This window comes from Microcaecilia unicolor, chromosome 7, assembly GCF_901765095.1.
Source record: "Microcaecilia unicolor chromosome 7, aMicUni1.1, whole genome shotgun sequence".
Lineage (NCBI taxonomy): Eukaryota > Metazoa > Chordata > Amphibia > Gymnophiona > Siphonopidae > Microcaecilia > Microcaecilia unicolor.
In genome coordinates this window covers 14,984,641-14,998,627 of record NC_044037.1, presented here as the reverse complement: position 1 = coordinate 14,998,627, position 13,987 = coordinate 14,984,641, and the positions used below count along the sequence as shown (strand labels likewise).

General features: G+C 43.7%; 1 protein-coding gene across 2 annotated transcripts in view; it reads left to right on the top strand.

The window, feature by feature from the left end:
- The first annotated feature begins 270 nt into the window (after positions 1 to 270).
- Positions 271 to 13,987, top strand: part of ABCB7 (ATP binding cassette subfamily B member 7) — a 183,507-nt gene continuing 169,790 nt past the window's right edge. Inside the window, exon 1 of one of the 2 annotated variants that reach the window (XM_030208818.1) lies at positions 271 to 449. In XM_030208818.1, coding sequence (XP_030064678.1) covers positions 306 to 449 — 144 coding nt within the window. In that variant the 5' untranslated portion in view covers positions 271 to 305. The remainder of the gene's footprint in view (positions 450 to 13,987) is intronic. The other variant, XM_030208819.1, reaches the window with a different exon arrangement.

Sequence of the window (13,987 nt, the reverse complement as noted above, 5' to 3'; positions counted from 1 at the left end):
CATTCTGATCGATAAAGAGCTAGATGTAAGGAAATTAGAACATCACTTCCAAAAGAGAAAGGCGACGTCTAAACGCAGCACCAAGTCTGAACCCAAGTTACAAAGTGTCAGAAGCAGAGAGAGACTGAGTCCCGCGCCTCGATGACATCACCAAATGGGGGTGGCCACGTCGCAAGATTCAGCAAGCCGTTTTGATTGGTGGAGACGCGTTAGCTTCCAGGAAGGGAGGGGGGGGGGGGGGAGGTGGAGTCGGCTGCCGTCCCAGCATGCTGTTCTCTTCCGGTGTCGCTGCTCTCTGGTCTGTCATGGCGTACTTGCTGTCCCGGTTCTGTTGCCGGGCCCAAATGAAGAGGCGGAAACTGGCGGCGCTGCTGCTGCGGTTGGGCAGCTGTTCTCGTGCCTGGGGTCCAGAAGCTCAGGTGAGCCGGTGGGCCTCCACGGAGTACCAGGTGCGTGGCAGGGACCCGGGAATGAGAGGGACAGGCGAAGGTCTGTTGTGGGTCTCTTGTATGTATGTGGCTGTGCGTGAGGGTGCTGACAGAGAGCGTGGAATAATTTGGGGTAAGAAATTGAGGCTCTTTGCTCAGGAGTGGAGGAGTGGCCTAGTGGCTAGGGTGGTGGACTTTGGTCCTGGGGAACTGAGGAACTGAGTTGGATTCCCACTTCAGGCACAGGCAGCTCCTTGTGACTCTGGGCAAGTCACTTAACCCTCCATTGCCCCATGTAAGCCGCATTGAGCCTGCCATGAGTGGGAAAGCGCAGGGTACAAATGTAACAAAAATAAAATAGATACTATTGGAGATTCTACATGGAATGTTGCTACTATTGGAGATTCTACATGGAATGTTGGTATTCCACTAGCAACATTCCATGTAGAAGGCTGCGCAGGCTTCTGTTTCTATGAGTCTGACGTCCTGCACGTACGTGCAGGACGTCAGACTCACAGAAGCAGAAGCCTGCGCGGCCACAATGGTGATTTGCAAGGGCCGACTTCTACATGGAATGTTGCTGCTATTGGAGATTCTACATGGAATGTTGCTATTCCACTACCACCTTCCATGTAGAAGGCTGCGCAGGCTTCTGTTTCTGTGAGTGCAGGACGTCAGACTCACAGAAGCAGAAGCCTGCGCGGCCACATTGGTGATCTGCAAGGGCCGACTTCTACATGGAATGTTGGAATAGCAACAATGTAGAATCTCAAATAGTAGCAACAGTGGAGGAGTGGCCTAGTGGTTAGGGTGGTGGACTTTGGTCCTGAGGAACTGAGTTCAATTCCCACTTCAGGCACAGGCAGCTCCTTGTGACTCAGGGCCAAATAAGTACCTGTATACAATATGTAAGCCGCATTGAACCTGCTATGAGTGGGAAAGTGCGTTGTACAAATGTAACAAAAAAAAAAGAAGAGAGAGAAAGGGTTATAGTAATTGTGCTGTGTCTCATTGACCGGGAGGATGGGAAACTTGAAATGGTGATAAGATTCTATGTTAATTTTTTGTTGGCGGGGGTTTACTAATTTACACCAGCTTCTTGGAGCTTTTAACTCAAGAGGAGCAGATCTTTATTTACAAGTAGATAGATATGTTGTTTCCCTACTTTTCGTAACACTCATCCAACTCCGCTTTTCTAACAGCCATCGCGAGCAGTTTACGGTGTACACTTTGACTCGGGCCACTGTTTCCCAGTGTTGAATAATACTAAGTGTAACTAATACTGTACATAAATAAAAGTTTTGCCGTACATAAATAAAAGTTTTGCCACTTGTAAGGAAGTACAGGAAAATATGTAATAATCTTAACTATTTTTTACTGTTAATCTTATGCTTGCAATTAAAAAGTAAAAGCAGAAGTGAGACATAAGTGAACCAAATGAAGCAGCAAAAACTGAAACAGGGTTTTGTTATTACAAACTTTGTCGTGCAAACCGTAGATCATCTTATCTTAAATTTTGCTGTTCAATGAATAAAGCCTATGAGAACAGTCGAGTGTTTGAACTGGTTACTGGTCTCCAGCAAAACAGAACTCTAAGTGGTAGACATATATGTTCATTAAGAATTGCAACCAGCAACAGACACCTATGGAAGACTTTACGTTGGGGTGAGTGTCTGCTGGATTGTTAGCCTTTAGAGGGGAAATCTGCTTATTTGTCCTTAAGACTGAAGGGTTCCCAGTAGAGAATAACAGGATGGGGACACACAGTTAACCACGGGGATGAGGACAGACTTTGCCCCCGTCCCCTTCTCATTCAAAAACAAAGCAAAAGTGCTGGCCAAAACTGGCAACACTTTCACAGGGACTCCTGTGCATTCTTGCTACCAGCTCATCTTCTGAGAGGACACTTTTTTTTTTATTGTGGGAAGGACTGGGAGAACTAGACTGAATCCTGAGATTGGTGGTGATGATGTATTATTCATTCGCAGATTAAAACATCATAACAGTGCTTCATAGGGCATATTTCTCCCCTGCTAGGGCATACAGAGCAGGTTGTATTTTGTACCCCTGGACATTTTAACAGGATGGATTAGTGTTCAGTAGTAGAAGTCAGCTGCTGTTTGGCTTGGGAGGGGGGGGTTGTTATAGTTGCTCATTGTTATTCTTGTCTTCTATTTGTGTACAAAATATTGTTCCTTTTTATGATTTTATATTTAAATCTTTTTATCAGTGTTCAAGGTTTTTGCAGATGAGGCAGGCACTGAGGTAGTATGTGTGAGCTTTCAAGTACAAGTATTGTGGGACCACACCCTGAGGCAGCAATTTGCCAAACATGCCTCATGTTGGTTGAGGTGTCCGTGCCTAAAAAGTATGAAAAAGTGTAGTTAAAAGATTAGTTTGGAAGAGTTTTAAAACGTCTTTACAATATTGAAGAATGTTTGTACAAGTCAAGAAATTATATTGGATTTTATAATATCTGAAATTTCCAAGAAAGTCGTCATGTTGGTTGGAACCGATTTTTGAATTTGAAGAATAACAAAGAGAAAGTAACTATTAAGGACAGCTGGGTTTATTTGGTTGATTAATTTAATATCTCCGCTGATGTTTTGGACCCTTTTCACTCAATGATATAGAAAGCTGTTAGATTTCATCTTCCAACTTTATAACTAGTTCCTTCCTCAGAGCAGAGCTGAGACATTATCCTATACCTTTCCTGTGTAATCTGTTGGCATCACAAACTCTGCCAGTAGTGGCTTTTCCAATCTCTTGCATTGCACTCCTATTGTAACTGAGTTGCTAAATTACCCTTAGTAATCCAGTTCCATTGAGGGATGGGAAAGAACACTCCCATTACACCGATTGGGTGGCCATCTTTACCCATGAACAATTCCTTATTATGTTCTTTTGAACAACAAGAACCCAGGGTCCCTACCTGAGTGTAGAGGGGGAAGGCGGTACAGGCTATGCTGATGGATGAACAGAGTCCCACTGCCAAAATACACACCTCATCTTCATAAACATGCGGAGCGATGAGTACCAACAGCACCTCTGAATCAGACCATTTTCACATTCTCTTCATGGGCCATATTCCACCAAGAGAACATAATCCTCTTATGACTAGTGTGTGACTGTCCTAAACCAGACAATGCCATCTGGTATCAACTTATCCAGATGCTCCCTAACAGAAACAGCAAAGCAGTCTTACCACTAGTCATAGTTCCATGTGGCATGTGGCTCCAGTGCCGATGTTCACGCCAGGACTCTACATCTTCCTCATCGGTTCTTCGAGCATTGAGAGACCTCTAGCGCAAAAAGACTAAGAAGCATTGCCATCTTTCTCTCTATAGGCTCTTATCCCACACCTCCCCTGCATCCATGTCATCCTTGAGCTACTACTGAAAAAGGTGTGAGCAAAATCTAAATAAATAAAAGAAATACTATGGTATGGACTAATACTACATTTCAACAATATTGGCCCCAGGAAGCAGTTGAGAAAGGTCTTAGTGTATACTGTACAGCATATTTGGATAAATTCAGTGGTGGTTGGAGCCAGCACAGGTGACTTGGGTCTCAGTGGTGGTGTCTTTTTGCATCTTCTCTTCCCACTTCCCCCTCCCCGTGTAGCACCTCTTTGCGCTCAGTCTTTGTCCCCCCCCCCCCCCTTGACTCTTTTTGCCGCAACTAATTTTTTTTAAGCAGTGCTGGCACATGTCAGCAGAAACAGGCTGCTGAAGGAAGGCCCTTAGGATTGATTGAAGCAGCCTGCTTTTGCTGATGTGTGCCAGCACTGTTTAAAAATTTTTAAACGTAGCATAACAAAAAGAGACAAGGAGGTGCGAGTGAGTTGCTCTATCCACATTGTCATTCTTTATTGTTGGTAACATTTGTATTCGATCTCACTTTTATATTTTTAAACATGCCAGCTTGTGCAGCATAAGGATGTATACAGAGAAAGTATTGGTTTAATCGGTTAGAGTACTAATTTGTTCTAAATTTTAAATCGTTGTGTCATTGGGAGGAGCTGGTTATAGGGACTCCCTGTATTGTACAGAGATGTTTTCACCTAGTAAAGGGCCACCAAAACAGATATAATATTATGAAAATCAGGTGCTTAACAATCAGACTTCTATTTATAAGTTCAGTTACCCCCCCCCAACCCCCCCCCCCCCACACACATTAATTAGGTTGAAACCTGGGAGCATTTAGCATCTTTATTTCCCTGTGTCTACATCAAAAGAAAAAGATGGCATATGGGAACTTGATCCTTTTGCTTTGTGAATTGCAGTGGTATATTATAAAAATGCACTTGCTTTTTTTATTACTATGATTTCGCAGAGAGGCATTGAATAATGAGGGAAGGGCTTCCTTCATACAGAAGTTCTATCCAGAGTCAGTCTAAATGTGCCAACATTGTCCAGTTCAGCACACTATTAGCTGCCAAGTTCATACAAAGTTAATTATGTTCAGTGGAAAATAAATCTGTTGACTCAGGCTGCTTGCTATGTGAATATTCTATCACTGTTTCATTACTGCTACCAATTATTGCATACTAAGGGCATTTGCTTTATACTTTTAATTCATTTATCCAGTCCTTACATGCATGTGGTTTTGCTTTTTAAACTCAAAGGTGAATCCTTAGGGTGGTTGAATAATTAGGTATAAACTATGTTTCTGACTTTACTTGTTTTGGAGTGCTTTGGGTCCTGCTGATCTGTACATCTGCTGTCTGGAATGCTGGAAGATGGAAATGATAAAATAATAATTACGTTTTGGATGTGTATGTCAGTTTTTGGAATGTGCATCTGCCAGAACTGGTTTTAGATGTGGCTGGAGCCCACAAGAAAAACCTCACTCATTGGCCTTCAATCTTCAGAATAGCAGTGGTAAATCTCCAGCTTTGAGATGGGCCACCCTTGGTGTCGCAGAACTCCTTTACCTTTGCTGGCATGGATACCGAGCCCCGCCAGCCAAATAAATGGACTGCTGCTTCTGCTGCTCCCAACTGCTTGTTTCTGGCTTTCAGCAGCAGGCCAGGACTTCTTGTACAAGTATGCATGAGAATTCCTGGCATGCTGCTCAGAGCCAGAAACAGGCAGCAGGGAGTGATGGTAGTCCATTTATTTGACTGGTGGAGCTCGGCATCCCTGCCAGCAAGAAGGTATGCTTAGCATGTCTGCATGGGAGACAGAAAGGAGAGGGAGGAATGTGTTGCTCCCTTAGTCCACCTCAGCCCCCCCCCCCCCCCCCAATTGCAGGGCTAGCTATGCCTGGAGAAAGAGCCTGTTGTTAAAAAGTTCCCAGCACACCACTGGATAAATGTCAGAATAACCCTTTTCAACATACTATTCAAAAATGGGCATGTGATCTAGCTACTGAATATACTTCTAGAGAGTTTCGGGAGGGTGTATTGGACAGTGGTTTTGACTGAATGTATATTGTTTTAATGACTTGCATTATAAAGTTCTACATAGTCTGTATATGAGTCCTAGCAGTGTGCATGAAATATGGAATGCTAGATCTGCAGATTGTCCCAAATGTGTGCAAGATGGTACTTTATATATATATTGTTGGTCTTGTCCACGTATTGCCCAGTTTTGGTTGTCGTTATGGGATCATTTAGATTAGCGTCTTCAACATACGATACCCCGCTCGGAGAAACTGTGTTTATTGACTTGGATGATGATTTGGACTTGAATAATGAGAGTAGCTGCTGTTCGAAAATCTTGCTTGATGGTGAAACGTAGCATATTGTTGCAATGCATTCAACCTGAGCACCCCCCTCCCAACTTTGCAATTATGGAGGAGCCAAATGCATTGTTTACTTCGTATGGAACATTTGTCTGTGTTGTGTCAGTCGCAAAAAGATTAGTATGGTTTGAGTCCCGTAAATGGCGAAAACCGATCAGAATCAAGGCTAGAGTGGGCTTCTATGGCAATTCTAGTAATTGGGAAGTAGGACCGGTGCTGGGTAGACTTCTACAGTCTGTGCCCCAAAATTGGCAGAGAGCAACGTAATTAAGCACTGATATACTTAATCTATGAAGAAGTTTAACCTGTGCAGAGTACCAAATTCAGCTCTGACCACCTCGTTAGGGCAGACCTGTTATTATGTTACATAAAATTTAACAAAAATTGTTGGCAGAATGTTGCCTTTGTGCGGTGTTGTCCAGATATTATTACTCAGCGATTGTCTCTTCTTCCCCTACACTTAGGTTTCTTTGGGGGTCTTTACTAAAGATTAGTGCATGCTATCTGCCACAAGACCCATTTTATCCCTATGGGCTCTTCTGCAGATAAAATGCACTAATCTTTAGTAAAAGGCTGTCTTTGTGGCTGCTCTGTGGCAGAATTCAAGTATAAATAGTTATGGCCCATTACATATTCCTTCCTTTCCACAGAGCTAGAAATCTCTTAGGTATCGGATCTCCTGGGAATCTGGAATCTAGACATCTTGTTGTAGGCGGGTGAGGAGCTGTTAGTAAAATCAACAGGCAAGGAGCCACGTCCAGGCAGATGGGCAGGAGATAGAAAACATTTGTGGAACTTAAGTAGACACTAAGAAAAAAATATTTTTTAGAAGCTAGGGAGCAATTTTATTTTATTTTTTTTGTGTGCTTTTCCTTACATACTTTTTTTTATCTAAAAAAAACTAGTAAAAAAGGCCCATTTCTGACACAAATGAAACGGGCGCTAGCAAGGTTTTCCTCGGAGTGTGTATGTTTGAGAGAGAGAGTGTGTGTGAGAGATGGAGTGTGTGTGTCATAGAGAGAGAGAGAGAGACAGAGTGCGTGTGTGTGACAGAGAGAGTGTGATAGACAAGGAGTGTGTCAGAGAGAGTGTATGTGAGAGACAGTGAGTGAGTGTGAGCCCCCACCCCCACCTCTCTGGTCTCAGGACCCCCTCCCCACCTCGCTCTCCCCTACCCCGCCTCCAGCCATCCATGTCCAGCGACCCTCCTCCCCCTGCCTGGGAATCAGCTGTGAGTGATGTCATCCTGGCTACGGAGCTTAGCTCAGCAACTCCAGGAGCCACGGACACAGGCAGTCCCACATTAGAACGTTGGTGGTGAGAATTATTATATAGGATGTTTACCTTTTACTTTTATAGACATTTTTGTGTTTTGGTCATATTGTCTTGCTTATATCGTGCTCTTGTTCACTTCGGGGCCCTTTTACTAAGCTGTGGAAAGCACTAATGTTCGCTTACCACAGGTTAAAAAGTACTACCACGGGGTGCACTCAGGCGTTCTGCAATAGTTGCATGTGCGCTCTAACCACACACTAAAAATAGTTTTTATTTTTTTGTGCTGGGGCGGAGAGTAGGTATGTTCTACGCTAATCAGTTAGTGCAGCTACATGGCTGAGCAGTGTTGCCAGATTGAAAAAATTTTCCCCGCCTCTGACTTCATTAACCCTGCCTCTGACGGTGCCCTTTTACTAAGCCGTGTAGGCACCTACGCATGCCCAATGCGTGCCAAATTGGAATTACTGCACGGTTACCACGTGGCCCTTGCCGTAATTTCAATGTTGGCGCATGTCTGCTATGCACGTCTGAAAAATATTTTTTATTTTCTGATGCGCGGCAGCTACGCGCGAGACCTTACCACTAGGTTAATGGCAAGGTCTCAGACCCAAAATGGACGCGCAGCAACTTTCATTTTGCCGCACATCCATTTTCAACAAAAATAAAAGTTTTTGTAGGTGCACTGAAAAATAATTGTGCGTGCTCCCAAAACACGCGCCTACACTGCCGCAGGCCATTTTTCAGCGCACCTTAGTAAAAGGACCCCTTAGGCATCTATGTGACCTGGCACCCAGGGATTTTCCAGGCATTTATTGGGTGCTTTTTGTAATGATGGGTTACAGTTGAAACACTGATATATGGAGTGGGCAGACAGACATGCAGAGAGCTGTTTTTACCCTTGTGCATGAACCATTTTAACCAGCTTTCCAAGTAGCCAAGTTTCCTGAGTCTGGCAACCGTGACTATGCAATGTGATCCCAGAACCACCCTCACTTATACGGTTTCTAGTATTAATGTCTTAGTAATAAATGAAGTCAGAACTGAAAACTGGCTTCTCAGGCTGCTAAGAAGTTGGACACATTTCCAGCTGTACTACATAATATGGATTAAGCCATGTTTTTCTTGATAGTTCAGGGTGAGTTGCATTCAGCCAACCTTAAATGCCTTACAGTATAAAATGACACTTTTAACTCTGCTGGAACTGCAGCTTGTCTGCTTATCAGACCATTCAGCAAAGTGTGATAGTGCCCTGCTGCAGATCTTTATGAAATGTGACGGGAAAAGTTTTTAAGTGAGGTTAGCAGGGAAAAAATGGGTGGGGAGCTGGGGTAAGAGATCTTCATATCTAAGGTGTAGCAGCTTCACTTGACCTTTTGGATTCCACAGTTAATTTTGAATTGGAAAATATACAACACACTTGTTTAAAAAGTCTGAATAAAAGTAAAATCAGTTGAAAGCTACACTACCAGGTATTTTAGGGTAATGGGAAAAGCAAAGAACCTTTTTTTTGTTTAAAGTTACATTTGTACCCCGCGCTTTCCCACTCATGGCAGGCTCAATGCGGCTTACATGGGGCAATGGAGGGTTAAGTGACTTGCCCAGAGTCACAAGGAGCTGCCTGTGCCTGAAATGGGAATCGAACTCAGTTCCTCAGTTCCCCAGGACCAAAGTCCACCACCCTAACCACTAGGCCACTCCTCCACTGTTGCTACTATTGGAGATTCTACATGGAATGTTGCTATTCCACTAGCAACATTCCATGTAGAAGTCGGCCCTTGCAGATCAGCAATGTGGCCGCGCAGGCTTCTGCTTCTGTGAGTCTGTACGTGCAGGACTTCAGACTCACAGAAACAGAAGCCTGCGCAGCCTTCTACATGGAATGTTGCTAGTGGAATAGCAACATTCCATGTAGAATCTCCAATAGTAGCAACATTCCATGTAGAATCTCCAATAGTATCTATTTTATTTTTGTTACATTTGTACCCCGCGCTTTCCCACTCATGGCAGGCTCAATGCGGCTTACATGGGGCAATGGAGGTTAAGTGACTTGCCCAGAGTCACAAGGAGCTGCCTGTACCTGAAGTGGGAATCGAACTCAGTTCCCCGGGACCAGAGTCCACCACTTACTGCCTGTTTAAAAATATTATCTTGTGTTCCAGCTTGTGCCATGGACTCTTGGATATAGCCAGCATGTGCAGAGCAGAGAAGCACATAGAGGAGGAGTGACAGGGTCTTCTTGTTGTCTGGTTCTGTACATTTATGCGGGGCAGCAGTGTTTAGAGGCAGTTTCAGCAAAGCAAATTTAAGTTGTAAAATTTTGGTCCATTTGCTTTGGTATTGTGTGTGTTAATAAGTGCAACTTGAGCATACATATATCGAGGCAGCTTTGAAACTAAGATATCCACATATAAAAAGTACAGCTCAATATGTGTACTAAAAATGAGGAAAGTAGTATAAAATATGTTAATTTTTAGAAGTTCAGTGAACTTAACCATTAAGAGGGACCAAAAATGATTTGAGCATTATTTAAACATATATTACGGATGTTCATGTATTCAGTTGTACTGGGGAGGGAGGGATATCCTGTTAATATTACGAATGTTCATGTATTCAGTTGTATTAGGGGGGGGGGGGGGGGGTGGAATATCCTGTAAAATAACCAGAGCTGTGGAGTTGGAAGCAATTTTAGGTGGTCAGAGTTGGTAAAAAGGTACTAACAACTCTGCTTCAAAACAAAAACTTACAACATTATAATATATGGTAAATGCTATCAGTTTATACTAATGTAAGTGTATGTATACGCAACAATGATTTTGCTACTGAGAGAAAAACATGTGATTTATACTAAATTGAACCCACCGATTCCAAATATGAACTCCGAATTTGCCTGACACGTCTAGATGTAAAAAGAATTGAAGCGGTGCAAAGAAAAGCTACGAGAATGGTATGGGATTTGCGTTACAAAACGTATGAGGAGAGACTTTCTTAACTAAACATGTATACTCTGAAGGAAAGGAGAAGCAGGGGTGATATGATACAGACGTTCAAATATTTGAAAGGTATTAATCCGCAAACGAACCTTTTCCGGAGATGGGAAGGTGGTAGAATGAGAGGACATGAAATGAGATTGAAGGGGGGCAGACTCTAGAAAAATGTTAGGAAGTATTTTTTTCACGGAGAGAGTAGTGGATGCTTGGAATGCTCTCCCGCCTGAGGTGGTGGAAATGAAAACGGTAACGGAATTCAAACATGCGTGGGATAAGCATAAAGGAATCCTGTGCCGAAGGAATGGATCCTCAGGAACTTAGTCAAGATCGGGAGGCGGGGATAGTGCTGGGCAGACTTATATGGTCTGTGCCAGAGCCGGTGGTGGGAGGCAGGGAAAGTGCTGGACAGACTTATACGGTCTGTGCCAGAGCCGGTGGTGGGAGGCGGGGCTGGTGGTTGGGAGGCGGGGATAGTGCTGGGCAGACTTATACGGTCTGTGCCCTGAAGAGCACAGGTACAAATCAAAGTAGAGTATACACAAAATTAGCACATATGAGTTATCTTGTTGGGCAGACTGGATGGACCGTGCAGGTCTTTTTCTGCTGTCATCTACTATGTTACTATGTAAGATTTTAAGTTATACATGCAAAGCCTATTCACTTATATTAATGCATTATATATTGGAAATATTCCAACGGACATGCCCGGACCTGTCCGGACGCGCTCAGACATGTCTATTGGCTGATGTCAGCAGTAAGTATGTAAGGCAAGATGGATAGACGCAAATGTGTTAACGATCCGGATAATTTCTGCTATATATGTGGCAAATACACTACTTAAGATCAGCGCAAGAATCTGACAAAGTGAGTGCGCCTTGCTTAGAAGTATTACTTTGTCAAATTGGAGATCAAGTTAAAAGCTGGGCACCTCATGTTTGTTGCACTGTGTGTTACTCTGGGCTAACGCAGTGGTTGAATGGTAAAAGGAAAGGAATGGCTTTTGCAGTGCCAATGGTTTGGCGTGAGCAGAAAAATCACCATTCAGACTGTTATTTTTGCATGACTAAAATCGCCGGATATTCAAAGAGAAACAAGTCACAAATTGTGTATCCTGACTGTGAGTCTGCTCTTAAACCAGTACCACACGATGTAGAGAATCCAGTGCCTGCCCCTCCTGCAGCAAGAAGGCCAATTGAAACTGATGCTTCTGATCCTGATGAAGATGTTGATTGGCATGATGTATTTCCTGATCCAGAACTACTGGAGGGTCAACCGCAGTTGCTGAGCCAATCAGATTTAGATGATCTGGTAAGAGATCTGTCTATCTAAAGAAAAGTCAGAACTGCTAGCTTCTAGACTTCGGGAATGGAATTTGCTACAATGAAGCACCACAACTTCACACTTTCGTCATTGACACACCAAGTTAGCTGCATACTATGCAATGGAAAGCGATGTCTGTTTCTGTACTGATGTAAATGGTCTTATGATGGAGTTAGATGGTACACATGTTCCCGATGAATGGAGGCTATTCATAGACTCTGGCAAAATGAGTTTGAAAGCTGTCTTGTTGTACAATGGTAACGAAAAACCATCTGTTCCATTGGCTCATGGGGTTGGAATGAAAGAGACCCATGCTTCTATGGAGTTAATTTTGAAAATGATCAAATACTCTGAACATAAATAGAATATTTGTGCTGACCTGAAAGTGGTAGCACTGCTGCTTGGCCTACAGTTAGGGTACACGAAGCATATGTGTGTGTTGTGCCTATGGAACCATCTTGATGACAAACATCATTACAAAATGAGACAGTGGCCTCTCAGAGTCCAGCACACAGTTGGTCGGTACAATGTACAACACAAATCACTGGTCGATCCACTTCAAGTTTATTTTCCACCACTTTACATTAAACTCGGTTTAATAAAAAATGTTGTAATTGCACTTGATCGTGATGGAAATGGTTTCCAGTATTTGAAGGAGATGTTTAGCATACTGAAAACTGAGGCTAAAATAAAGGCTGGAATTTTTATTGGCCCCGAAATCAACAAACTAATGCATGATGACACATTCAGAACAAAACTCAACCCTCTGGAACTTGCAGCTTGGGATGCATTTGTGCTACTAGTGCAGAACTTCCTTGGGAACAGACGAGCTGAGAACTATGCTGAACTAGTAGACAACATGCTTAAAGCATATGAACAACTTGGCTGCCGAATGTCATTGAAAATGCATTTCTTACATTCCCATCTTGACTTTTCCCCACCCAATTTGGGACACGTAAGTGACAAACATGGAGAGAGGTTCCATAAAGACATTTCTACAATGGAGAACAGATATCAAGGCTGCTGGAATCCCAACATGATGGGGGCAGGGCCGTGCCAACATGGTAAGCGAGGTAAGCATGGCAGGGGGGCAACTGGCGCCCCCCCTGATAATCTGCAGGGGGGCGCCAGAGACCCTAGGCACAGCCTTGGATGGGGGACTACTGCTGGTTTTTGCAACGGGGAAATATGACCGGTCACAAACGCAAAAGCAGATGCCTGAAGCACTTTTAACAGTACTGGGCCTTGCTGAAGTAAGACTTTTAAACTGGAATACGAGACTTTTTAGAAATTTTGTTATTCCATTCCATTTTCATATACTGTTTACTCTGAAAACTTTGATGTAGATCAGGTAATTGTTGGAGTAAAACTCGTTCTGAAAAAAATTATTCAATGCTTTCCAAGTGCTTAATTAGTCATCCTTTTGAAAGTTAAATGCTGCTACAGTAGATTTCTTTAGTGACTTCACTCCAGATAGCTAAAATTTGATATTATGATCACTTTTCCCAGTGGATCCAACACTATTACCTCTTGTACCATGTCCTACATTCCACTAAGGACTAGATCAAAAATAGCTCCCCCTCTTGTCAGTTCTTGGACCAGTTGCTCCAAGAAGCAGTCTTTTATTACATACTAGTAAAAAAGGCCCGTTTCTGACACAAATGAAACGGGCGCTAGCAAGGTTTTCCTCGGAGTGTGTATGTTTGGGAGAGTGTATGTGAGAGTGTCTGTTTGAGAGTCAGAGTGAAAGAGTGAGTGTGTGAGAGAGAGAGTGAGTCTCTCCCTGAGCCCTGCCCTCCCAATCCATGGCCATCCATGTTTCTCTGTCACCTGCCCCCTCCATTCATCCCTATCCTGCATTTCCCCTCTCTGCCTGAGGCCTGCCCTGCAATCCATATCCATCCATGCCCATCTGTCCCCTCTATTCATCCCTATCCAGCAATTTCCCTCTCTCCCTGAGTCCTGCCCTCCCAATCCTTGCCCATCCATGCTCCTCTGTCCCCTGCCCCCTCCATTCATCCATTTCCAGCAATTCCCCTCTCTCCATGGGCACTGCCCCCTCCATTCATCCCTATCCAGCATTTCCCCTCTCTGCCTGTGGCCTGCCCTGCAATCCATATCCATCCATGCCCATCTGTCCCCTCCATTCATCCCTATCCAGCAATTCCCCTCTCCCTGAGGCCTGCCCTTCCAATCCATGCCCATCCATGCTCCTCTGTCACCTGGCCC